Below are 27882 nucleotides of genomic sequence, written 5' to 3'. Positions count from 1 at the left end.
AGCACTTTTAGTTTTAGAACCATCAAGATCCTCTTCGGATCCTTTTGGTAATGATCTTAAAAATCCGTGAATCGTGTCCGTTCATCGTACATCATGATGTCAGTTTTTGTTAGGTCCTGTTTGTATTTAATTTTAAATAAAAATATTTAAAATGATATCTGATAGTACGATGTACGATAAACAAACACAATTCACGAATCTCAAAGATTCTCACAAAAAGAATCCGGCAAGAATTCAGATTCTTTTTTAGACGGTGTAAAATTGTGTTAGTTTTGTTGATGGCTACATTTTAAAGAGGAGGGAGGGACCCCGTACCCATCGTTTCATAATTCTTTATTCTGCCAATTGTAAAACTCATCGTCCACCATGTATGCATATTTACTATTTTTAGTCTTTAAACTTTTTCAATATCGCAACTACTTTCCTTCTTATTAAAACAATATAATTTCAACCATTTTCTGATTAATATCTCTCGACAATTCATGCCACATATGTGATGACGCCTTATATTATAATTATATTTCCAACTGAAGTAATTAGCAAGATATCGATTATCTTTATTAATTAATAAAGCACTTGATGACAACTAAAATCGTATGAAATTATCAGTTTAACATTCTAATTAAAACATAACATGAATAAGAAATATGGAGTAGAAATGTAATTTCACACAACTAAATTTTACTGTTTTTTTCAAAAACCTCACCTACATATAATTCTAACATATCTCTAATTAAAAAATAAAAATTTCCCACTCCCACATTCTCTATCACTCTCTTCCTCTCTCATTCTATTTCAAAAACAAAAATAAAAATTTTTCTCACACACACTTATATGCTAGTTATTATTAAAAAAAATTAAAAATTTAAGAAAAAATTAAAAATTGGGAGAAGGGAGCAGATGGTGGAAAATATAAAGAAATAAACTGGAAATAGTAAAAGCCGTCACAGGAAGCGGTCCGAGTTTCTGCTATCCGGTTTGCGGAATCGCACTTTCGCAGCTCGTAGAGCTGGACCTACTCGCTGCGCAAGTCGACCACTTGTTGAATAAAATATTAGATGAGGATTTGGCGTCGAGCATATAAGAAAAAGTAGAAGAGATTTTTCAGTGTTACTGTTATACAGGATGTTACACGGTGAAGTTTATATGAGACATGCAGTAAGAGATTAGTTATGGAGGGTTGTGAGTTTACCTTTTGTGTTTCGGATCTGAGCTAATCGAGTGCTGCTCTTCCTTTTGCCCATTATGTCTTCCGCGGATCTAACACCTCCCACAAAAATCAGCCAAGCCTCTGTTAGTTTGTGTGTTGTTATATAAATGATGGGATATGTGTGTTAAAAAATTAATAATTTAAAAAATAAAAAATTTTATCACGTAAAAACAAGTGGTGTATTATCATGTCCCATTCACAACTACAAATTTCTCTAAAACCAGAGGGACAAGGTGAGGGAGGAGGAGCACGCGTGGAGCAAAGAGAGCGAGTATAGGAGTTGAGGCAGTCGCGGGTGGCGGGAAAGGATGTGGGGTTTGGTCCGTTTATTGCCAAAACGCGGGTGAAAAAAGCTTGTCTGGTTGAGAGATGGTTGGTTTTTATTCCTCTTCTCGTTTGTGGAGAGGAGAGCACACCGCTCTCTCTCTCCTCTCTCTCTCTCTCTCTCTCTCTCTCCATCTCATCATCTCTCTCTTAAAACTACTTTCTCTCTATCCATGTAAAAGTTTCTCTCTCTAGAAAGCTGTTATTCTTGTTAATTTGGCTCTGTTTTTTTTTTTGTTTGGTCTGGGTGTGGCCTGGTTTAGATAGAGAGAGAGAGAGAGAGAGAGAGAGAGAGAGAGAGAGAGAGGGGGGGGGGGAGAGAGGGAGAGAGAGGAGAGAGATAGTGTGTGTCTGATCGTTGAGAGGGGGATTTTAGTAGAGTGACAGGTAGGTGAGTTGTGGGGTGCGACGGAGGGGGTGGAGTGAATGAATGGTAATTCCGGTGGGGTTTGCTAGAGTGACGGCCCGGTGGTGTTGGTGGTGCTGCTGACGACTTAACTCACTGTCTCTCTCTCGCCGGCGACTGGAGCCATGGACTTCGATGCCGGAATTCCCATGTCTCGTGCTGCCGCGCCCGTCACCGACGCTCCCTCACTGTCACCTGCCTTGACCCAAGGTCGTCTTTCTCCCTCTTTTGCATAACACACATACATTTGTCTTTGTTTGTCAGTAACTGTCGTTTTCTCTGCTTCTGTTTCTCTTTTGTTTCGCCATTGTTTCCTTGTTTTCCCAATCACGTTTGCTGCCTCCGCCGATGCGAATTGTCCCTTTTGACCTTTCAGTTCCTCAATCCATATGTGATCAATGCTTTCAATCTTATCCAGCTTCGTCAATTTCGATTCCCAGGACTTAAATTCGCATGTTTTTCATTTTTCATGTGCTTCTTTCCGTTTCTTGAATTATTACAGTATGTTGCCTCTTGTTTGTTTTCAAATTGTTTCGTGTTCTGAATGCGATTTGGTTGCTATTTGGAGAATTTGGAGTTGTAGATAATGAAAGTTTTCGCTATCCCGTAACAACTCAAATACGGTATTTGTTATAGCATGAAGATCGAAAGGAGGGATCGACGATAACCGTGATTTCAAAACCAATTTAAACAGAAAATGCAATGTCAATGTTGTGTGATTTGGCTTCTAAGAACAATAAGACGAAGAAGTTAATCTAATCGCAGCTTTAAAGCACAATTTCTTTACTTAATTGTCTTCTTATGGTGTACAAGTAGGAACAGAATGCAGATGAAATGTACACGTCGGAAATATGCCTCTCGCTTGAGTTTTGATATGTTTGTATGATACAATGTAATGAACTTTCTTATGAAATGTTATTTCAGATGCAATGTGGCCAATGAATTTGAGATCAAGTGAAACATTGGAAGCCGGGGGCTATCCCGAGCGAACTGGAGAGCCAGATTGCTCTTATTACATCAGAACAGGACTTTGTAGATTTGGGGCAACTTGTCGCTTTAATCATCCACCTAACCGGAAGCTGGTATAGTTTCACCATGTTTACTCCATTTTTTTTTAGTTTAGTAATATTTTTCTTTCTTTGATACTTTTTAGCACAAGGGTAGTATGATTCGTGTCTAATGTTTAATTATTTCATTAAATTTTGATTGAAATTATATGTCTATATACCAAGATTCTGTTTATTGCCAGGCTATTGCCGCTGCAAGGATGAAGGGAGAGTTCCCCGAAAGAATTGGACAACCAGAATGTCAGGCATGTATTTCTGTGGAAGGTTGGTTGTGTAAATTTTGGTCTGACTTACTAATGATATTTGTTAAACTTCCCTGCAGTACTACCTGAAGACAGGAACCTGCAAGTTTGGAGCAACATGCAAGTTTCATCATCCTAGAGACAAGGCGGGAATCGCTGGAAGAGTTGCCTTAAATATCTTAGGCTATCCACTTCGACCGGTTCGATTTCCTGTTTTCATCTCATTATTGTGCCATTCACCTCTTTTGCACATTTCGATTCTGTTTGCTTTACTTGAATGTTTACTTTGTAGTTTATTTCTCTGGTATATGGACAGACAATGGACCGAAAACAAATGCCATTTGTGTTGGTGTGGTAAATTTTAGAAGTAATGTGACGCAAAATAATGATTTAAGAAACACACATATGCTAGAGGAAAAACCATTTCGTCTTAGGAGGACCAAGCATTCCACTTCTGTATTGTATAATTGAATATGTGTTGGAGAAAATGTTGTTTATATGCTATCTGTATATTTGAAATAATTGTAAAATTGAACAATACATGCTGCACAGTTTTCGTTCAGGCATATTGTAGATCTGTAAATGTCTGTACATATCTGCTTTGGAGATTGTTTTGTAGATCTTTCTGTGCATCTTAGTTGGTAAGATAAATTTCCTAACTTTTCATTCTTTACTTTTAGCAGAATGAGATCGAATGTGCCTATTATTTACGAACTGGACAATGCAAGTTCGGAGGCACTTGTAAATTCCACCATCCCCAACCTACTAACATGATGGTTTCAGTGCGTGGCTCTCCTGTATATCCTACTGTCCAATCTCCAACTACTCCTGGCCAGCAGTCGTATGCAGGAGGAGTTACAAATTGGTCGAGAGCATCTTTTATTCCCAGTCCACGCTGGCAAGCTCCATCAAATTACGCTCCTCTCATTGTTCCTCAGGGAGTGGTATCAGTCCCTGGATGGAACGCATACAGTGTAAGCTTAACTGTACCTCTCTGTGCGGAATGCTGTGATGCGATTGTTTTACCTTATAATGTGCAACTAATTATTGTTTGTCTCAAAATCAATTTAATCGGAGTTATATGCATGTGTGTTTAAAACTGATGATCTTGTTGTGTCATCTAATTTGTGATTAAAGTTTCAGAATAATAGTTTGAAAATTTGTCTTATGAGAAGAAAACAAGATGAAAATCGAATGGTTTGCAATTTCTTTTGTTGCACTCCATCAGAAAAGCTCTAATGCAGCAGCTTTTGAGTTTAAGTTCACTAGTATACTTGCGCTATGGTTCCCCGAGAAGAATCAATACGCTTATTTGTTGGCAATTTTTGCAGGGCCAGCTTGGCTCCGTTTCATCTGCAGAGAGTCAGCAACAAACAGCGGGAAACAGTCAGATGTATGGAACTTCACGCCAAGGTGAACCAGAAAATTCAGGATCTCAAGGGGGCTTTTCTCCATACCGTTCCGGTTCCATCCCTGTAGGGTTCTATGCATTGCAGAGGGAAAATGTATTTCCCGAGAGACCTGGCCAGCCTGAGTGCCAGTTCTATATGAAAACCGGGGATTGTAAGTTTGGTGCGGTCTGTAGGTTCCATCATCCTATGGAGAGGTTAATTCCTGCTCCAGACTGTGTTTTGAGTCCAATAGGCCTTCCTTTACGACCGGTGAGTTGCTTTTACCGTTGGAGTTCGGTTATAAGCTTGAGCTATTGTTTCGAAAATAGTTGCGTGCGCTTGTTTATCTTTCAAGCTTTGATGTTGATATTTTACACGATGAATCTGGTACACTTTTTAACAGGGAGAACCTATGTGCATCTTCTATTCTCGTTACGGTATCTGTAAGTTCGGACCAAGTTGCAAGTTTGACCACCCTATGGGCATCTTCACTTATGGTCTGTCTGCGTCATCTTCGGCTGATGCCCCAGCCCGGCGTTTGTTGGGTTCGACGTCGGGGGCGGCTTCATTAAATTTAGCATCATCAGGACTAGTTGAAGCAGGATCAGCAAATCCCAGGAGAGTTTCATTGTCGGAGCCTAGACAGATGCCTAGTGCAGAAGATAACAACATTGACAGAGAGGAGTGAAAAGCGGCTCGAAAACGAACCATTTACGTTAACAATCTTTTGAGGGATATCTGCAAGTTGATATCTGTAAATTGATTTCCAATTGCTGGAAATTTACAGAGAATTGTCCTGAAGATGCATTTATCTGATAGATTCAACCTTGTGAATTTCGCATTGCTGCATTGCACCGTATAAACATCTGCAAACATTGTCTTGTCCCAAATCCCGAAATGTCCGACACTGGCTTAACTTAACGACAGATATGGCGGAGGAAAACCGACTAAAAAGAGCGTTTTCCTTTCGCCGAGCCTGCCTCGTTTCGTGTGCGTAGAATTCCATCTCGTTTTCTTCAAGTGGAGCCCGCCCCGATTTGCTGGCGCGAAGTGTCTTATTTTGCTGAGTTGTTTTGTAGGAAACTAATGAAAATGACTTGAAAACTTTGAGTTTTAATGATAAGGACAAAATAAAGGGTAAAGTGAATAGTACCAGGATTGACTTTTTAGTGTAAAAATGTGGTTTTTCGTTAAAGTGAACAATATCGGGAGCTTTTCGTTAAAGTTCCCTTGTTTTTTTTTGTGCGCCGAGACCGTCTCGTTTAGCGTGACAAAAGTTCATCTCGTTTTTTGTGAACAGAGCTTGTTTTATTTTTTGTGCGCCGTGTTTGTCTCGTTTAGTGTGTGCGTAGTGCATCTTGTTTTGCTTGCCGCCTTCTTTCGTGCATTGAGGCCGCCTTGTTTTGTGCGCTAAAAGTTGTGAGCGGAGCCTGCCTTGTTTTATGTGAGTTCGGGTTCGTCTCGTTTTGCTTGCATGCATTTTGTCTCGTTTTGCATGCATCGAGCCTGCCTCCTTTTGCATGCGTGGAGATCACATCTTTTTGCACTTGTCAAGCATGACTTTAGGGAAGTATTTTCCGCAGGAGTTAAGGAAAATGTTGCAAGACCTTTAGATGTGATCCTAACATTTATTAGGTCCCGAAACTATTTTTTATTGATATTTAAAATTAAAAAATAGAAAAAATAATATAAACTAGTAGGAGGCTCCCAAAAAGATTTGTAGGTGACGAAAATCTTGGGAATGTCCTTAATTAAATTAATTAAATGTGTGGTCCGACTAGAATGACTTAAATTTTGGGTTATATTGAATCTTGTTAAAGTTCTCAAAATGGATTGTAAAACGTGGGTTAGAACTCATAATTTTTGTAAAAAAAATTGAAATTTTTTGTTTTAGGAAACATTTTGCTTGGGAATTAATGAAAATGTTGCAAGACCTTTGGATGTGATCCTACCGTTTATTAGGTCTCGGAACTATTTTTTATTGATTTTTAAAGTTGAAAAAATAGAAAAATAATATAAACAAATAGAGAAGCCCCCGAGATTTGTAGGTGTCGAAAATCTTTGGAATGTCCTAAATTAATTGTAGAAAACATGTGGTGCAACTAGAGTGACTCAAATTTTGACTTTTAATGAATCTTGTAAAAGTTCTCAAAATCGATTTGGTACACGTGGGTTATATCTCATAGTTTTTGTGAAAAAATTGAAATTTCTAGTTTTAGGAAATATTTTGCGTGGGTATTGACGAAAATGTTTTAACACCTTTGCATGTTATTTTATCCCTTATTAGCTCTTGAAACTATTTTTCATTGATTTTCAAAGTTGAAAGATAGAAAAATAATATAAACTAATAGCGACCCAAAGAGATTTGTAGGTGTCGAAAATCTTTGGAATGTCCTAAATTAATTTTAGAAAACATGTGGTGCGACTAGAGTGACTTAAATTTTGGCTTTTAATGAATCTTGTAAAAGTTTTCAAAATTGATTGGAAAATGTGGGTTATAACTCAATTTTTGTGAACAAAAATTGAAATTTTTAGTTTTAGGAAATATTTTGCGTGGGTTATAACGAAAATTTTGCAAGACCTTTGCATGTGATTTTATCATTTATTAACACCCGAAACTATTTTTCGTTGATTTTTAAAGTTGAAAATAAAAAAATAATGAAAACTTATAGAATGACTTTAACTTGGGCTTATAACAAATATGGTAAAAGTTCTTAAAATCGATTAGAAAATTGTGGGTGTTAACCCATTTTTTTGGGGAAAATGCAATTTTTTACTTTCACGAAATTTTTTCTGTGAGCACAAGGAAAAGTTTATAAGGCATTTGAAAGTGGTTTTACAATTTATTAAGCAGCACATGTACATTTAGTAGAATATTTAGGCCTGGCTTGGTACTGAGGTGATTCTGAAAAAAAACTGGTATAAAAAAAGCTGGGAGCTTTTTTGTGTTTGGTAAACATTTAACTTCAGCTTTTTTTCACAGTTTTGGGTGAAAAATAGCCAAAAACAAGAAGCTGCAAAACCCAACTTTGAAAAACCGGTTTTTTTTTCACGTCTATTTTACATAAAAGTTTACCAAACACTATAATACTGTTTTTTTTTCAAAAGCATTTTTACAAAAAAGTTTACCAAACACTCTACAGCTTTATTTCACATCCGCTTATTCTCACAGCATAGCAGAAGCAGCTTTTTTTTCAAAACACAACAATACCAAACCAACCCTTAAGCTAACAAAATATAGTAGTGAGCCCCAAAGCATTGCCAAAATAGGCACCCACGTTTTTTGTGAAAATGATATATTGTTTTTTTTATTTTGGCACAATATTTTTTGTGAACATCAAGGAAAAATTTATAAGGCATTTGAAAGTGTTTTTTTTTTCGATTTATTGAGCCAAAAATGTATATTTAGTATAATATTGAAGCCGAAAATTGAAAAAAGTAAGTGAAAATTATAGTAGTGAGGCCCAAAATAGTGCCAAAATGGGGTTCAACCTTCAAGAATATCAACGAAAAGTCTTCCACTTATTTCAAAATTGCATGGTGAGACGAAGGAGAAAACAAACATATTCAATGCGGATTTATGTACAAATTTGTAAAACCGACTACAAACAGTAAGTGTTAACACATTTTTTTTGTAAAAAATGCAAACTCTTTATTTGCACGAATTATTTTTGGTGAGCATCAAGAAAACTTTTTAAGGCATTTGGAAGCTGCTTTACCATTTATTGAGCAAAATGTATTCTTGATATAATATTTAAGCCAAAAACTAAAAAAAATGAAAAATATAGTAGTAAGACACAAAACATTGCCAAAATGGGGTTCCGGTCCACCCTTAAGAACCTCAACGGAAAGTCTTATATTAATTTTTAAAACTTCACGGTGATGCGAAGAAGAAAACAAATATATTCAACAATGATTTCCGTATGAATTTGCAAAATTGGCTACAAATAGTGAGTGTTTACCCACGTTTTTGGTGAAAAATCCAAACTTTTAATTTTCACGAAATATTTTCCATGTGCAGTAGGAAAACTTTATAAAGTATTTGAAAGCGGTTTTTCAATTTATATAGCAACAACTGTATATTTAGTAAAATATTCAAGCCGAAAACTAAATATAAAGTAGTGAGGCCCAAAATATTGCTAAATTAGATTCCACCATCGAGAATATCAACGGAAAGTCTTACATTAATTTTCAAAACTTTAAAGTGAGGCAAAGGTAAAAATAAATATGTTTAACGATAATTTATGTCCGAATTTACAAAACCAACTAAAAATCACGAGTGATACTCATTGTTTTGTTATATCAAATGTCACACGGTTTCTTAGCAAAAAATGTCATACAATATCTGTCCCATACCTGCATTTTTTTCCCCAAACATACAATTCTCATATGATTATTATTACTTCGTAGATAACTAGCATATAGCACATGTGCTCAAATACAATTTTTATTTTTTGCACATATCCAAGCAATAATGTCGTGGTGGTGTCATCTACCAATACAAAAAAAGCTACAACCTTCATCAACTAGGTCAGGCCAGGCCAAACCCAGTGGGATTTTTAATATTTAACCTATGATTATTCATAACCGTAAAATACTTAAAATTTAATCTTTGAAATCGAATCATTCGGATCGATTATTTGCGGGAATCGGATTTGTGGGGTTAAATTGTCATCCCATCATTGTTATACAATGAGGATAAGGAGATACTCTTGGTCCAAAGAAGGCGAATGACTTGAACCGCAGTAAAATAATTACACTTTTCAAGGTATTTTAAATTTATCACAAATTGTCATATAATTTGATGAAAGATTGTCGCAGTAACATCATGTTGCATGTAAGTAGGGATGACAACAATTCAGTCCAAAACAGATGTGTCATAATATCTCCATAATCATAAAAATGATCCAAATCCCTAGCCATCAAATTAGCGACTGGGTTATTCTATACGGGCCATAATCATTTAAGATGAGTAACGAATTCCTTATCGGTTAACAGGTTATTTTATTTTATCAATAATTTTATTATATTTTCTCATAACTAATAAAGAAACTATTTTAATCACATGAGATCAACACAATATAAAGAAAAACTATAATTAAAATAAAATACTATATAATTAGGAATCTAACCATAAAACATCAACATCCAATGCCAAAAACTATGATCGGAGAATAAAATTTGACAAAAAAATAATTAAGTATATTAATGCATATAAATTAGAAAACATATCTTAATGTGACAAATTTAACGACAGTTATAACTATGGTACCCTTATCTTCATAACTATATGTAAAACCATTCTTAAAATTTCGATTTATTAAATTCCCACAAATTCAACGATTAAATGTATCATCCCTAGGAGGTATGAAAACTTGCTCCACATGTAAACATTCACACCTATGGAAACGGGTTGGGTGTGGCCACCACCATAATAGTTGTATTGGACAAAGACATGCACATTCAAGTTACACATTAAGATAAGAGCCGTCATCGCAAAAAATCCTCCCCCTTTTTCCCAATTTCTCCCAAACCTAACTCTCACAGCACACACCCTTTCTAGTCTTTTTCTTTACATTTGATTTTCCAAAATTCCTCGCGCCCAACCCAATTTAGCTCTCCACCTAATCAACCAGCTCAAACCAAATAACCATTAAAAACCCTTTTTACTATAACATTTATGATCCACCAAATCCAAATCAAAGGCCTCTTAAGAAAAAAAGATCAAAGACCCACTTCCCACTTCCCAGCTCACACTCTATTTTTTCTTAAGTTCCCATCACCTTTTGCCACTCAAAGTCTCAAAAGCACAAACCAAAGTAGTGCACCCATCTCAAGAAACAATTCATGATGCCTGCTCATGCTCATGGGGTCACCTTCTCTCTCCTCCTACTGCTGCTCTTTTTGTTTACTGCTATCTTCACTACTGAAGCAGCAAGCTTAACCCATGTGAGTGTTACTCTTCAAAGATCCCAACTTTCCTTTCAATTTCATAGATGCCTTTACATTTTCTTGTCAAATGGGTGATGATTTTTTCTGGGTTTTCTGTGAATTGAAGTGCATGTTTGTTTGTTTTGAACTTTTAAGGCCAATGGGTCTGCAGCTGTGGAGCCACTTGTGCCACTGATTGGAGCTGAAAAGATGAAGACTTTGGTGATGAATGAGACCAGAAGGAAGTTGGGGAGCTTTCGGATTTGTGCATTGTGTACTTGTTGTGGAGGTGCCAAAGGTCTTTGCTTGCCTTCTCCTTGTTGCTATGCCATCAATTGCAACATTCCAAACAGGCCTTTTGGTTTCTGTTCTTTCACACCCAAGACCTGTAATTGCTTTGGATGCCACATCTAACTCTTCCTCTCTATATTTTATAATTAAATTGTTGAATTAGGGGTAATGTTTGATTTTGTTGGGAGTCTGGATGGCAAAAAAGAATATCTGTTCTTGATTTGTTTGTTTATAAGTTATGAAATTTAGTATATTTCCAGGTTAGCTTATTTCTATATCTAGTGGGATAATTTTCCAATGTTTTTTTTTTTGTTTTTCTTTTTGTTTTGGCTGCAATAAGCAGTGCCTGGAGATAGGATTAGCATAGTTGTGAGGATTTTAGGGAACATTGTCCTTGTTAATGCAGCTATTTGGGGTTCTTAATGATATTTTATTGACTTTTCCAAAAGTGGTCAGTAGAGCTGCTCTATGACAAGGATTAAGATTCAACTTCTATGTTCTATTATTTTAGTCTTGTGCTGATATTTTATTAATTTGTGATGAGTTTTAGTTCATGTTTTCCAATGAAACTGGTTGCTACTAATGTTTTCTTGTTCTGCTTTCACTCAATGCTTACTGGTTTTCCACTTGATGTTTAGAGAAAGTGAATGGTTTGATCTACTATATATTGTTGCTTTTCTCTGCAATTTCAAGCATTTCATTGGGTATATAGAATACCTTAGAGAGAGTGAGAGAGAGAGAGAGAGAGAGAGAGACTTCTCCTTGCTTAGCTATGGCTTTTCAGTTACCTCAAACAGATAGGAGATTGCATAGTGCAGGATGCAGGTGGTGGAGATTGGAGAATTAAGTAGATTAGATTTTAATTGAACAGTAGGTGGGATGTGTGAGTGTGATGGATATTAATGCATGTAGCTAGAAGCTTGGTTGGGTGGGGGTGGGGGGGTGCAGTTAAGCCATAGCCACCAAGTTTTGCTTCAATGATGTTGAGATGGTGGTGGTTTACAATTCTTGGATGGATATTATTTGCATCACTTTTATTGCTTGGAATTTTTTATTTTTTTTTATACCCTCTTGTAGATCGTTGAGTGAAAATGCAAGTCTCAAATTCTCAGTCGACCAAAACTTTATGTTTATGGTTTGTAGCTTACATCAACGGGATGATAGATATTGCAAGTCTGTAACGGTATCTCAAGCCAAATATTCATTGTCATGCAGGAATTTTAAAATATATGACAGTACATGGTCTGTAGAATCAAAAGAGTCCTATATAGGCACGGGCAGTGAGCAGTAAGTGGGGTGGGTTTGGGGACTAGGATTCTCTTCCTTCCTCTTTCCATCCTCATCCATCCTCTTCCATTCCATCCCCTCCTCCTTCCACACTCTTTATTTTGTTTTTCTCTTTTTATAAAAATTTAATATAAGATGTTGACATGGCTTAACCATAATCCTTCAAATAGGAAGGGAAAAACAGAATGAAGAGCTTCTCTGGGTTGGGAGCCACATGATCTGACTTTGGTGTCTTCACAAGAGTGTTTTGGCGGAAAAAAAGGGAATGTCGTTGACCTTTGTGAATATTGCGATGACGTAGTTATATGCCAACAAGCCATGTGCTGCTCAAAGGACATATGACCATCAAATGGTGGGCGCTTCCATCATGTATGCCCTTATTTTCTTCTCAACTTCCCCACCTTGCTGGTCACTGGTCCAACCAAGGTCATGAGCGGTAGTCCAATTGGTTAGGGCAATATGTTCGCTTCATTGCACTTTAATTTGGACCCTTCTTTTTTTTGGATGAAAATACAACGTTACAATACATGGCTTTTTCAAAAGGAAAAGAGAGAAATATCATGTTTGATGGTGTGTATTTTCTCTCGTATCTATCTCATTGCATTCGGTAGACTCAGAACTAGTGAGTGGTACTAGTCGTAGTGTAGCTCATGACCAAAGGAACTTTCAAATGAATCACATGCCATCTCTAGGGAATCGACTGTCCAACTCGCGAGCCATGTCGATCGCGCACATGTTGTTCCAGAGTGTAAGCTGAGCTTTACAAGAACGTTGAAAGCTCAATCGGACGGCAGCAGTATTATCAGCCGGCAAGATCATCAGCATCAAGGGGAGTTGTCAGCAATGAACAGGTGGCCGGCCGACGAAGCATCCCAACACAAAAAAAAGTTGAATTTACAGATTTACAGCAGCAGCAGCCTCTCACAAGTATAAAACTGGAGTTGATTTCTGTGTTCGCATATACATTTCAACTGTGTAAAAAGAAAAAAGGCAATACAACCTTGCTTTGGCCTGCCTGTCACAGCCCGTCCCAGAGGTACTTTTGACGGGAATGTGAAATGACGGAATTACCCTTGACGGGTATTAAGGTATGTGTGTGTGGCTTGTTATTTGGACTAAGTAAATACTTCCTAAACTATTGGATTAAAAGTTACATGTATTTTTGTGGTTAGGGAGTTAAATAAAATGGATGGTGATGACTTTGGATGAACCACACATGTCAAACCTCTTTCTCTCTCTTTCCCGTACCCTCTCTCTCCTCCCTCACGACTCTCACTCTCTCTCTCTCTCACCCTCGAACGTACGGACGAAGCCCAAAACCCTCGAACTTCCTCGGATCGACGCCAAAAAGGTATGAATCTTCATCCTTTCAAGCTCCTGAGTCGATTGATGTTGGTTTTAGGAAGTGAAACCTTCGAGATCACGTGAAACCCGAACCTCCATTTTATGTCACTATTCATGCAATCGTAATATGTCGATTTTCAGGGAATTCTAAGCTTGTAGTGAGCTTAGTGAGGTCCCAAGGAAGCTCGGAGTGCTTCATTTGAAGGTTTTGGACGTCGGATCACTGGGTTCAACTTTGGCCGGTTTTCTTGGAATTTTTCTGGTGAGATTTCGTGATTTTTAGACCTTGAAACTAGTCTATCGTGAAACTACATGTTTAGGGCTTCAAATTGATGTAAAGTTCGAAGAAAATGGTTGAGAAACGTGGGAGAACAAGGCAATTGAAAATTGCCCAGTTTTCCGGCCACCGGAAAGTTCAGTCCGGCGAGCTCGCAGAAAGAAGACGCGCGTGGGCGCGCATGTACCCGTGCCTGTCCTTGGCGCGTGACAAGCCCAAAATTAATCCTAAAAATTTGTCGACGTTCGTGACGTCGAGTAGGTCACTGTGGTATATTCATATACCCAAATTAAGCACCGTATGAGAAGTTTTTGAGAATTGTTGGTTATATGCTTTAAATAACGTTTATATAGTATTCACCGCGGCGGCCCGTGCGGCGGCGCGTGGCCAATGGCCCGCCAATGTCATTCTTAGCATGTGTTTAAGGTTCTAGGTTCGGTTTTGATAATTGATGGACGTAAATTGAGTAATTGAACCTAAGTTGGTTACGATTCGTGGTTAGGAGAAAATGTGAATTTACGATCCCACCGTTGGATCGTCACCAAACTTTGATACGTTGTAATACGTAATATTTGAGGATTATAGGAACTTACGGATTGGGAATCCGAGTTACGGATCTTCCGGAATTGGAGTTGTAAGTTCATAAAATAGAATGTTAACCGTCACTTAGTTTTGGAAATTGACGGAGATCCGACCGTTGGATGGTAATGAAATTTTAGGAAGTTGTCCTAGAGGTATATTGTGGACCTCTGGAAGTTATGGATTTGAAATCTGAGTTGCAGATCTTCCGGATCGAACTGCGTAGTGACGTGTTTTATATAAGTTATATTCTATCGATATGATTTCTAAGATTGTATTTGATTATTGTTTTAGGCGCCGATCGTCATGACGCCTTGACGTATTGTGCTAGGGAGTTGTAGGGCGAACTCCAGGTGAGTGGGCAGTTTTGTTTTCGTATTACCTATATACTACTGTTTTTCCCAAAAAATGCAATTATATGAAAATATGTTTCAAAAATGCCATGCATGCATAATATGAATGATATGAATGATATGAGTTATACGAATTGATAATTGATGCATATATATGTGAATTGACGCTGTGGACGCACAGGTGAGTTTTTACATTATTCATAGGATTTATTTTATGTGAATTGCATTGGAAGCTCATAACCTGCACCCTAGGTGTTAGTGCTTATATTATTCACCACACCGCACGCTCGCCTTGGATCCAAGTAGATGGATGTCGTACAGACCACTAGAGGTGGTTCCGACATGCCAGTCGTACAGACCATTAGAGGGGTTCCGACTGGTAGGTGACCTTAGATTATGTGCACAGATGATTGATGAGAGAAGCACTAGAGCGTATTATTTCACCATCTTAGTCGTACAGACTACTATAGATAGTTCCGACTTATGTGCAGTGTAGTGTCGTACAGGTCACAGTTGGTGACTCCGGCATGGCCGTATAGGTCACAATTGGTGACTCCGGCTGGATGGGATATTGAGCTATAGAATCAGCCGTACAGGACCACGGTAGGGTCTCCAGTTGATTTATTATTTCACCTGATTTATATTGATGCATTCATATTATATTTTGGCATGGCATGGCATATTCTTTCTGAAATGTTATGTTGATAGATGGTGAGCGGAGTTTTGATGATTTATATATTTATGTTTTTATAATAAATTTCTGGGAAAGTATACAGGTTTTACGGCGAGGGGTTAGAAATGTTTTAAATGTAAGGTTTTCGAAAAACTTGTTTTACTGAACCACTCAATTTTGTTTTGCGCCCCTCCAGGTTCTAGATAGCAGAGCTTTGGTGGCCATGAGGAATCCAACGGTGTTCTGACAGAATTCACAAATGTAGGACTCACCCTCGGGTGTTTCATCTTAGTAATTGTTTTTTTTTAAAGCTTCCGAACTGTGTAAATGGTTACGTCACTCTCACGTGATGGCCAGCATACCCTCCTTGGGGACGGGGTGTGTCACTGCCTCTCAAGTCTTATGCAGAAGTAATGTTAGGTATGAAGATCTCCAAATTTTACACCAACTGCTCTGAGCTTCCTCCAAATAAAGGACGATGGATGACGATATTCATATATATAGGAGCGCTCAAGCACTAATTAATTTGTGGCTACTTGTAGGGATCAATCCAACATTTATCGTTCCCGACGGCTCGTTCCCATTTCCTTCTGAACACTTTCATTTGATTGAACGATTCCCGCCTCACCTGCAACATTACAACAAGAACAAAAGAAAACAGATTAATCAATCTGATGAAGACTATATATTAAAGACAATATTGCCGCGTCGACTGTCAAGAGACTTACATCAACTCTGTGGTCGTTTCCTGTAGATTTTGAGGATGATGATGATGATCCCTGCCAATGCAATTACCAAAACATTATAAAAATGTAAAGAATGCGATTGCAGCAATACAATGTTATGAATTTTATCTTTCGTCACCTGATTATTTTGATCATCTGAGGCTCCTCCCAATGTAGGGCGGCCGTGATGGATTATGTACTCGGCATCCACAACTCCAACTTTTTTAGTTCGATCTCCCTATTGCAACATTATATATACATTCAAAATCAAACAAGAAAGAATGCAGGTCTGTTCTTTTTGCAAAGCATGAGAACTTGCCTGTGCACAATAACCAATCTGCATATCTAGTCCCCAAGCATGAATCAAGTTATTCTGCAATTAACATAATCAATCCGGTGCAATCTAAGCCGTCGTTGACTCTATGCGAAGAGAAAACCAGCTATTTGAGTTGAGTTCCAGGGGCCCAGACAAAAGAAGTTAACACACGTACCTGGATCATATACCAAACACAACGCCAGGCAGCTCGAGAGAAAACAGGAGCCATCACTTCTATCCACCTGCAGCAAATGCATTGCACATTTTCATTTTAATTAGTGGATGGTGTACTTCTGCAACTACACTAAACAATCGTATGGAAACCACAGTTTTTACCCGGTGCAAGGAGGAGCTCTACTGCTCTCATAACAACCTTTCCCATTGTTACTTGACTTGTAAGTCCTTCTGCAGATACAACATGAATTATATCAAGTTGTTTGAAATTATGGGTGCTTGAAATTAACCAGCATCAACTTACTAAAGCAATTTTAACATTGCAAAACGTAGAATAATGTTAAATTCAACAATATTTCCCAAGGGAGTTCATCATTTAACAGTGTAAGAGACCTGTGTGCTACCGATCCTCTCAAACGCGTAGTAATTTGATGATGCACCTCTGATTTTGAATAATCCAGTGCAGGTTGTGATATCTCAAGCCCTTCCTTTTGAACAATGGATATGTACCTAAAAGTAGTATTAAACAACAAGTTGACAGAATGGGATTAATAACCAGTCGGTATAATGTATAAGTTTGTGAAAAGAGATGCAGCCAGCCCCACAATGTGTATACCGTTGGGGCTGGAAATAGTCAACTCCGAGGTCCTCATCCCAGAGGAAAATGTAACTATATTCGGCAACTATGTCAGGATGCAAGAAACGCTTTGCAAACCACCTAGGCATCAACCAGAAAAACAAATTTCAATACTGAAGCTTTGACGAAATTGATATTAGGCATGCAAAGATAAAGAGTAGGACCATTTAGTTTGACTGACTGCAGATACATGAATAACTTGGTCACTCCATTGAAATTCCTTCCACTCATCGACGATGCCATCATAATGGAAGAGCATCACAACGAAACCACTAGACAGGAACTGCAACATGGATTAGCGAGTGAAAATCGGTTACTTATGCAGCTATGAACAATGAAAAAGAATTATCGGTACTTAGTATGGACTACCTTTGTGAGCATTGTTTAACAGGATATACCTTTTTGACCATTTTACTAACAAGATCCTTTTGCTTTATCCCGACAGCCATGGCAAATAAACTAGTTGAGGAATTTGCATCTTTCTTCTTCAACAAGTTAACTGAAGGCTTCTGGTCAAACAGTGTAAGAGTCGAAATTTAGATAAACCTGAAGCACTGTCACTTGGAGGAATGCAATGTTACACAATCAGTTGAATAGTTCAGTAGCTTCCATTCATCATTCTGAAAACCTTACCTTTTTAGCACTCCATAACGGCCGCATTTCCAGATCAGAAGTCTTGGCAACAATGCCTCGAGGCAGTGGCTCACTTCCATAAGGCTTTTTCTGATTCTAAAACCAATAAAAATACTATAAAGTAATAAATCTCAACAACTCATCTGATAGGAAAGATGTATGAGACCTGTGTGGGACGATAAACAAACCATGCATTTGTACTTTAGATTCTGCAAATTGTTTGTGACTCTCCAAAACGATGATGAATTCTGTGCAACATGACCCAAAATTTTTCAGGTCAGTAAAAGTGATAATTTTGTAAGCTAGATATTGGAGTTAACACAACAATACAGAATGGAGTCGGGAAAAAAAAATGGCATTCACATACCTCTCTGTAATCTGATGATATGTATGCACTCACTATGAGAAACAGTATACACAGCAGAGAAGCTGCCGGGAGAATGCTACAAAAACACAATTTCCCGCTTCTCAGATCTGCACGTAAAGTTACCTGCGAAGAGAATGGAACGAAGAAGTGCACAAAAACATGTCAAAATAACAAAGATGGCTGGATAAAGAAGTAAACATGTGTGCCATTTTCAGAAAGAAAAAAAAATTCAGTACTTGTAACCAAGCGATCTGCATAGAAATTAAAACCATTGTCCTAATTACCTAATAATTGTTACCTTCTGCTAGGGTAATCATGATTGAACTAAAATTTACAAGGGTTTGTAGGTCAAGCAGTTAAGAGTATATACTCTTGAACTCGAGGACTCGCTTCGGAATCCCCTCCCCCAATAATAACAAGCAAGAGCTGAAAGAATAAAGATTCCGAATTGTCTCAAGAGCTCAAGAAGAAACACCTAACTTCCAGAAAATATGTGCATAGAAATTCAAAGAAGGATGAATTCGAGATAATCTCATGGCCCGAAAAATCACAAGAAAACAAGAAAACAATACAAGTATCTGTTTCTATGATCAAAATGTTGAGTACCAATTAACAAATTACAATATTGGTCAAATACAAAAATCAAGAAGTGACCAAGAAAAGCATAATAATATGAGTATTAAATGCGTGCTTACGGAGGAGGACTTCATCCTCCATGAAAACGGAGACAACCCAGAAACAGAAATCCTGCAACAACCTGATTTCTGTTCTTTCTTTTCGTCCTTGGCTCTTGTTTTCGTTGACGAAAAATGAATGCTGAGCTCTGTTTTCTGGTATTTACTTTTTACAGGGGACAGAAAATGTGTTGCAGAAAGCAGGATGATGGATGAATGAGTGATTGATCACAGGCACCCAGAAGAAACAAGCAGCAGAAGTATCAGCATGGGGATTCGGATTGGGTGATTTCCATTCACCAATCATGACAACGTCGACTTGTCAAACAAATTGAGGCAGGAAGAAAAGGAAGAGCCTTGACTATTGAGAGAGACAGAGAGAGGGTGTTTGTTAAGATGCAACCGAATAACACGCGCAATATTATTTAAATAAAATTAAATAAATAGTGGGGAAGCACTACTCTCACGATCTTTGTTCTTCTCTTGGTGTGAATATAACCAGAATTATTGTTGGCCTGATTTGGGGCTCGTTTTTGGAAAAGTAAGAAACCTTACTTTGATGAGAAAGACTTGTTCCTCAAGGACTGAGGAAAAGTTACTACTTACAATACCTGGTGACCTCTCACTTAGTATTATGGTCTAATAGTATTCATTTTCATATGTAAGTGAGAGGTCTTACGTTCGAATTTGAACCGCATTATTGCTAGCTCATTTGAGGCTAAGCCCCACCCCTCTCTCTTAGTGTAGATAATATCGTTTGTTATAAATAAAAATAAAAACCTCGTGTTTAGATTCGAAATTGTTCATATTAAAGATCATTAATATAAAAATCAGTAAAAAAAAATCAACTAAAATTAAGATTGTTTAGTCATCAAAGTGTATAAAAAAACGGATGAACGAATTTGATAAAAGTATTATGAACCGTCTATCTATTTGCTATAATTAATTGACTAAATGATCTTAATTTTAATTTATCTTTTACAGAAATAATCTTTACAGAGTATTTTATAATATAAACATTCAATCATAAGAATGAACTAACGAAGTTATGTGAATAAGCTACAAAATATTTTTAGGATGAACTTATCTTAATCTTAAATAGCCAAGCTCTTCTCTATTTTGACTACTAGAAGGGCTTGTGATTATGTTTGATACAAAAAAATCAAAAGTATTATTAAGTCGTAAATACACTTTTACGGAGAAACACTTAAACATTCACTAATACAATTTTTATATTCGAGCATAAGTGCATAGGAGCCCTTCTCGTAGAAGTGCTTATGAAAAGTTCCGACATTTCACTAATAATTAATAATTTTGAGTACATGAGAATAACATGATAGAAAGCTTAGCAAAGATTTTTATGTTTGGTTTTTTGTTTTTTATCATGTAAGTTTATTCACGTTATGGGTTTTATTTATTTTCTTTCAAATTATTATTGTATATATTGATGGGTGACTGTGGGGTTGTATTTTGGGACTTGTATAATCATATTATATGTATATTTTTTGTATCATAAAATATACAATTACTTATGAATTGCAACCTTATAGCATAAAACATTTACTGTACACCAAACTTTTGACGTCATTCCATTCTAATATGGAAAAATGAGTAAGAGGTCACTATAAGCTCAATACTAAATAGTTGCATATGATGTTTAAAAAAAAAAAAACAATCATGTTTATTCATTCTAGTACATATTTGATCATTACTAATTTTCTTCATCCTAATAATTAAGTATTCATCTCACTAATGCTATCATTCTACTCAAAACAACAAAACAACAACAATAATAATAATAAATAGTTTATAAAGAAGTCAATCTGGTACAAAATTTTCGTCTCCTACACGTTTTCATTTATTTTTGGTGATTGAATAAAATGACATTATAAGCTCAAACAGTTTGTTGTGGATTGTGAAATTTTAAATAGTTGGATTAGAGGTCTTCAACCTCAATACTCGATACTAAATTGTCAACCTCAATACTCGATTCTAAATAATGAGTTTTCCTTTTAAAATGACATCTTTTAATCCCTTTTGTTTTGTCAGGAGCATATTTTTTCTTCTTTAGAATTTCAAGTTAATGACTTGAAGGGGGAATAATAGTTCCAATAGAAAAGAAAAAGAAAAATATTGCATATACTATTACTAATAAAAGAAAAAGAAATGAAAGGTAAAAAGTAAAGAAAAGGAGAAAAGAATAACATTCCTTGACAAGCTCAATGAAACATTGACCCGAAATCTAAACAGAAATATCTCACAACTTGTTTTCCAAACAACCTACTCTTAATTATTTTTCATGTCATTGTCAAGTAATACACTTTATTTATACGGAGGCAGATTGTTTGCCCTCCTGTTTGGATGCCCTTCCCATCCCCTTCTATTTGTCCGGTCATAGTTAAGCCACGTCAACATTTTATATTCTTATTGTTTTTTGTCTTATTATCTCTATAAAAAAAATTAATATAAAATGTTGACGTGGCTTAACCGTGATCGCACAAAATAAGAGGGGATGAGAAAGACACCGAAATAGGAGGGCAGACAATCCGCATCCTATTTATACATAGGAATTAACAATTGGCTGAGGAGGACTCCTCATGATTCTTTGTTATCAATTTATGAAATTTCGTGTTTACAATTGAAATTGTTCATGTTGCAAAGATGATATTTGCAATATGATTTATTATATGAATGATTTTGATTATAAACAAGGAATCCTCTAAATTGGTAACAAAGTATTTTGAAGAGACATTCGTCCGTAATCATAAAGAGCCAATATTTATTATTCTATATCATTTTCTGTGTCTTTTATAATTCCAGCCCAATTTTGATTGGCTTGGATAATCCAGTTCAGTTTGAAAAGCCCATTCTTGAATTTGGGCTTTTAATAAAGGCACAAAAATGATTGAAATAATTAGATCAAAGGATAAGTTTTCCATTGAATTAATAGTCTTTCCTTTGAGTTTAAGTTTTTCCCTCTTAGATCCCAGTTGCTCATGTGATTTTTGTCAGAGGATAAATTTTCACCTTGCCACTTGAGCTTTTATCGCTCCGAAATTACCAAAACTGTCATAAAAAAAGGGGTGTGATATCCACACACCCCATTTTACTTCTCACACACCTTTTTAATTTTCAACCGTCGGATCGGATAAATTGAAGAAGATTAACGGACGGAAATTATCAAGGGGTGTGTGAGAAGTAAAATGAGGTGTGTGTATAGCACAACCCTAAAAAAATCATTCTAATTTATCGTAAAACTTCAGGATTGAAGTCTAATTAAAGCCTTTTTAGATTAGGACGATAGTTTTAACTAGGTTACAAGTTTTGGCAACTATAAGACTAATTTTAATATTAGTCCCAATAGTGACCTTGATATATGGAAAACCAAATTAAAGCAAAAAAAAAAAAAACAAATTAAGGAGAGAGGAGCAGCAAGGCAGCAACCCTTTCCCCTCGATCGATCCATTGATTGAAACACATATGTATGTATATAGCTGAGAGAGACGGTTGTCAATGCACGAATTCTAGAACTGCATAGTAAGCGATCAACACCGGAAGGGACACCAACATGCCAAATATTACCCTGCAACACAATATATCAAAGTTAGAAGAATAAAAAGCATTCAATTTCAAATATTGTTGCCGAAAATTATATTTCGGTGTTTCTCGTACGTTGATTATATTTTTTTCGTATTTAAAGTGTACAAGAATTTAAGAGTATAGATGTGTATAAAAAGAGGTTCGTACGCTGTACTGAGCACTTCTGCATGGAGTCCATATTCTTTGGCAAATATGAAGGAGGTAATGGATTGTGGTAATGCTGCCTGCAACATTGAATATAAATGATGATATCTCATCTAATTAAACATTTATCATTTGATCCGAAAAACTAAAACATTTATCATCTAAAAAATAAAATTATCATGCAAAAAGGAGATTTTATTTATGAATATCACAAATACAAGCTATGAGATTTGTTGAAGGGTGATATGCGATCATTTTATTTGAAAATTCATTTAAAATTTTAAATTAGTGAGCATGCATAAACGTTCAGTGCGGTACTGCTACTTAATTTGAATTTGTTTAATTTGTATATATGTAGTTTGTGCACAGAAAGTTAACACCATAAATGAAAGCATCAAATTAAGTTCTTCAAAATTAAATAAAAAGCTTCATTAAAAAAAGCTTGATTAATATACTATATACGTGCATGAGTATGTTTGTATTGTTGTCCAATCTGTTTTAGAGATGCATATATTTGTTGTTTTCGTTTGGTTCATTCAATTTGAAAGCCAATGTTAAAATTGAATGTGTAGAAAAGGAAAATGTGTGATTAACATTTCCCAATATAATTTCTCAAAACGGAAGCTCATTTTTCTCAAAATTAGTTATGCAAATAAAAGGAATATTAGGTAGGATGTTAATTAGTGAAGAAGAAATTGGCCGCTTAATTTGCTGGGCAGCTCATCGGAACAACCTTTATGTTATTCCACGTACGATATATGACATGCAACCACTACTCTATTAAATATATAACACCACTTTTATAGGCCATGCATGCTTGATTCATTATTTAACTTTCTGAGATATATAAATTTGCAAGTAAACTACCTGAATGATAGCAACACGTAAAACATCACCATGCAAGCCCACAGCAATACAGCCAATCGCCATGGCTGCCGGTCCAGCAATAAACCTCAAAACCATCCCAATTATTGTTCGGCTCGTCCCACAGGCTACAAATTTTTCCTGCAGTGCCATGAAGATACCTGCACGTTGCATGCATGATATATAGAGTCAAAACGTTACCGTATAGATATATTCATTAACATATATATATATATATGTGTGTGTGTGTGTGTGTGTGTGTGTGTGTGTGGTTAATTAGCGATTACTCACCCATGCTAAACATAGCAGTTCCTGTACCAGCTTTTGACATGATTAAAACAGATCCTTCCATGATGCTTGGCAACTCAATATGCCACCTGCAGCACCCATAAATTAATTAATTAATTTACAGAGAAGTATATGAAAAAAAGTAAAATATTTAGTTAATCAATACTCAAGTATAATTAATAAATAATTTCTTGCATATTATATAGATAGATGCATATATTTAATCAGTACCTGTTTGCTATAAAAGCCCAAGCAATACCAATAAAAACTGCATAGGAGTTGGGATTCATCCCAAGTTTCACCCACACAGCCTTCATCAAGTACCAAAAGGAAGGCCTAGTAGTTATTGTTATCTCCTCCATGGCTTCTACATCTTTCCCTTGTGGATCAACCGATTGAACTCGAGTGTCGACAGTAGTACTACTTGAAACTATGTCTATCGACCCCGTTCGTCGAAATTCCAAGACGAATAAAAGAATGGTGAGCCATATGATGGCCTGCACGACCGATGATTGAACAACAAGATCAACGGCTGACGAACCATACATGGCTTTAATCAAGGGCACACCAACCACAAGGGAATTGGTTAACGTGCACAACGAGAAGCTTGTGATGGACCAGCTATAACTTCCTTTGCTGCTGCACTTGCCCCAGAGTACTAGCACCACGACGATTATGACCTTAGAGATGGCGTCGGCGCCAATGAAGCGGTAGTTCCATTTGTAAGGATCAACATGTGCAGTGAATTCAAACGTGAAGAGTGGGAGAGTAAAGAAACAAACGAAGCGGTTGATCGCGCCACACTGCTCGGGAGTGAAGACGCCCCACCACCTCACTGAGCCGTACCCTAAAATTAGGGCAAAGTAGAGTGGAACCATAGCCGCCACCACCTTGTAAACATCTTCCCACCCTATCATCTTAGTGTGTTAAAAAATTATATTTGGGCAAGCTAGCACAGTATATAGCTTGGAGCACTACTGGTAATTAATAATGGAAGAATGATATGCAGTGCTACTGTGTACAGTTAGATTGACGATGTTCATGAACTTGATTGTACTTATATATATATATATATATATATGCATGCAGGGAAAGCCAACTTTGTTCCTTTCTCTCTTTTTTATTCGTTTTATCGTTTTACAAGAGGGATCAATATTATTGCAAAGATGATGTAACATGCAATGTAATTAAGCGCATGAGAAATAAATTATACACCATTTTAGAGTACTGCCGTAAACGATCACTTATTATTGGGAAAATAAAATGAGACACTTGAATTTGACCAAGATTCTTATATACATATATATATATATATATATATATATATATATATGTGTGTGTGTGTGTGTGTGTGTGTGTGTGTGTTTATTTATTTATATTGTGGTAATGCTTTCTAGAATTTTAAAACAAGTGAAAACACATTATAGCTATACTAGATTCAGGCCACATGTTATACATGAGAGTGTATAAGATTAAGGAGAGATGGACACATAGAAAAGGTGGTACGATCCATACACTCATTTTTACCTCTTACACACTTCTCTCAATTTCCGTCAATCGGATTGAATTGAAGAAAATTAATTGACAAAAATTAACAAGGATGTGTGAAGGTAAAAAAGGGTGTGTGAATAGCTTTACTTTATAAAAAAATATGGTCGGAGGAAGAAAGTGGCCCTAAATTGAAATTACTATTATGCCCTTAGACTTATCTAAAGTAATAGTTATTTTATTCTTTGGTTATATTTATGACACGATTATATGGATAACAGAACAGTCTTTAAATTGAATGAATTTTTGTAAAGAGGATCTTTATATGATAATAAAGAGAATGAGCGAGATTCTGATTATGAGAATTTATACGATAAAATAATGTCACCTTAGAGGGGAATGATAACTTTCCATCTTATTGAGAACGAAGGAAGCATTATCCTAATGAAATTTGGTAAAATTCTTGCAAATTTCAAACGCATCCATAATTACTAAAGCATTAATTAATAGTTATTTGCATAAAGAAAAATGGGTTATGGTGGGTGTATTTGATTCTCTACATGAGGTGGATTCTTCATCCTTGTAGTGACATTAGTTTCGTGTGAGTGTGTCTGAAATTGTAAAGTTGCTATCACCAATGGGGTTTTTTTATATATAGAATAAGGAACGAGGTCCAGCAATAATTCCACCCACCTTTGCAAATTGGGATTTTTAAAATTATTATATAGATTAATGTTCTTACTAATGTTCCATCATGCTAGCTAGCTTGTGGAATTCAGAAGCAGATTTGTGCACAAATTGTTTCAGCTAAAGACAATATACTACAATTTGCTCCTTGTCATGTCACATAAAGTCCAATAAAAATAGGCCAACTAGGATTATTATCTGGGAATTCGATCGAACCAGATGACTATTTTTGCGACAGTGATCACAATATGCCCTCGACCAGCATATGGAATAAGTTCTGAGTATTTTCCAAAGTAATAAACATGTGCTGGCTTAAACTCATTTCTCTGTTTTTTTTTTCTTCATTAGCTTAGCAAATTAATGAAATCCACTTGATTAGCATGCTTGGCCTTAATTAAGCTGCTATATATGTGCTCATGAAAAAAATTTAGGTTTTACTATAAAATAAATTGACAATATATAGAGTACGTACCTCAACTTATTTATATTAACCTACTTTCTCCAATGTGAGATTCACTCTCAAAAACTCTATTTTTATACTCAGGTCGAATTCTTCTTCTTGTATTTAAATGTATAGATTATAAATTACCCTGTTGTTGTTGGAAGAAAAAAATGAAAAGAAAAAAGAAGGCCACTTGATTAAGGGCTGGTTTGGTATTGCTGTGCTTTGAAAAAAAGCTATTGTGAGAATAAGCGGCTGTGCTGTGAGAATAAGCGGCTGTGAAATAAATCAGCAGAGTATTTGGTAAACTTTTTTGTAAAAGTGCTTTTGGAAAAAAAAAAAACAGTCTGATAGTGGGTATTTTCATTAAATGAGCACTGTAGCTCCGTGTGCTTTGAAAAAAAAGCCAGTTTTCCAAAGCTGCAAATAGCAGCTTCAGCTTTTTCCTTTGATTTCAGCCTATTCTCACAGCAGCTTCCAAAATAAGCCTTTTTTTTTTCAGTTTACCAAACACCTAAAACCCTCACAGCTTTTTTTCATGGGTGGTTTTTTTTTAAGCACCTCACTCCCAAACCACCCATAAGTACTGCATTGATGCATGGTATAGTTATAGCCAGCTTTACATTTGATAGGTGAGTGTATGAATTCAAACTATACTGACTATACATAAATTCCCTGCTTCCTCTGCGTTTTGAATATGATGGGATGTAAATATGCTTTATTTGGGCAAGCATTGATTTCAAACGGTGGAACTAGTTGGCTGAGTTGTAGGGTTTCTTCCTTTTGCAACTAAGTGGATGGTTTTGGATACTTGCTCCATGTCGACGGTCTTGTGCATATATATTATATTATTCTAATATCCTTTGTGGAAAGCTTCAGCTTGAATTACTCTGGACAGACAAATATTATGAGTACTTTATGTCTCTATACCACAAAAATTCCTAGGCAATTTTGGCCAGCAGAAATTAAGCAAATGGTTTAATTAATTTCTTCCTTAATTTTGTGATTTCTGTTGTTTTTTCATTGGTTTCTGTTCATTCATTTCTTTCATTTCACAACGGCAAATGCAGCACCCCCTTCCTTCTAAAAGAATTATATTGTACAAGTTGTCTATGTCAATTGTAAGGGCTTCCATATATAATACACATTTACTTTTAAAAACCACCAACTAATTACCAAAGTCAATAGCATGTTTACTTAGTGATTTGCTTTGTCATCTTATATTCATATTTTTTGGTTCTCCCTGTTAATTATTTTTTTGTACATTTCTATGTACATAAGTTGGATGGAATAAGGTCATAATTAATATAAAATTAAGAGTTGAGCAAATATTTTACGCTAAACTAAATATAGAAAGAGGGTCATTTTTTGGTTACTTGGAACATGGTCACTTGACATTACTATTTCACTTAAATCATAACATTTGGATTCGTTTTTTTATTAATATAAGGCGAAAGTGGGATGTATC

At 36.1% G+C, this 27882-nt stretch overlaps 3 protein-coding genes and 1 long non-coding RNA gene across 9 annotated transcripts; 2 read left to right on the top strand and 2 right to left on the bottom strand.

Moving 5' to 3' along the window:
- The first annotated feature begins 1566 nt into the window (after positions 1-1566).
- Positions 1567-5474, top strand: LOC103423604 (zinc finger CCCH domain-containing protein ZFN-like). 2 transcript variants are annotated; one of them, XM_008361698.4, is made up of 7 exons: positions 1567-2150; positions 2865-3022; positions 3190-3252; positions 3330-3449; positions 3933-4223; positions 4581-4910; positions 5044-5474. In XM_008361698.4, exons 1-7 carry the CDS (start codon positions 2066-2068, stop codon positions 5326-5328), a joined length of 1332 nt encoding a protein of 443 aa, XP_008359920.1. In that variant the 5' UTR covers positions 1567-2065; the 3' UTR covers positions 5329-5474. The 2 variants fall into 2 exon arrangements, with proteins under 2 accessions (XP_008359920.1, XP_008359919.1); XM_008361697.4 differs by having other exon boundaries at positions 3930-4223.
- A 4648-nt stretch (positions 5475-10122) lies between these two features.
- Positions 10123-11310, top strand: LOC103423605 (uncharacterized). The gene is made up of 2 exons (XR_527642.4): positions 10123-10589; positions 10728-11310. It is a non-coding gene; the product is annotated as an uncharacterized lncRNA (long non-coding RNA).
- A 4200-nt stretch (positions 11311-15510) lies between these two features.
- Positions 15511-19366, bottom strand: LOC103451142 (uncharacterized). Of its 5 annotated transcripts, none has more exons than XM_029090219.2 (14): positions 18923-19366; positions 18228-18350; positions 18049-18108; positions 17861-17956; positions 17626-17736; positions 17392-17510; positions 17207-17308; positions 16984-17100; positions 16753-16821; positions 16592-16658; positions 16420-16473; positions 16240-16338; positions 16104-16154; positions 15511-16003 (listed from the first exon to the last, which is right to left on the bottom strand). In XM_029090219.2, exons 1-14 carry the CDS (start codon positions 18935-18937, stop codon positions 15908-15910), a joined length of 1179 nt encoding a protein of 392 aa, XP_028946052.1. In that variant the 5' UTR covers positions 18938-19366; the 3' UTR covers positions 15511-15907. The 5 variants fall into 5 exon arrangements, with proteins under 5 accessions (XP_028946052.1, XP_070666044.1, XP_070666045.1 ...); XM_070809943.1 differs by having other exon boundaries at positions 15628-16003; positions 16240-16334; positions 16416-16473; XM_070809944.1 differs by having other exon boundaries at positions 15628-16003; positions 16240-16334; positions 16416-16473; positions 17626-17733.
- Positions 19367-22166: 2800 nt separating this feature from the next.
- Positions 22167-25113, bottom strand: LOC103451141 (auxin efflux carrier component 5-like). Its single transcript, XM_008390581.4, has 5 exons — positions 24029-25113; positions 23801-23886; positions 23513-23670; positions 22649-22725; positions 22167-22484 (listed from the first exon to the last, which is right to left on the bottom strand). Exons 1-5 carry the CDS (start codon positions 24712-24714, stop codon positions 22412-22414), a joined length of 1080 nt encoding a protein of 359 aa, XP_008388803.1. The 5' UTR covers positions 24715-25113; the 3' UTR covers positions 22167-22411.
- Positions 25114-27882: the final 2769 nt, after the last annotated feature.

This window comes from Malus domestica, chromosome 12 (assembly GCF_042453785.1).
Source record: "Malus domestica chromosome 12, GDT2T_hap1".
Taxonomy (NCBI): Eukaryota; Viridiplantae; Streptophyta; class Magnoliopsida; order Rosales; family Rosaceae; genus Malus; species Malus domestica.
The sequence above is the reverse complement of the archived record's forward strand: the minus strand, read 5'-3'. Positions and strand labels throughout refer to the sequence as shown.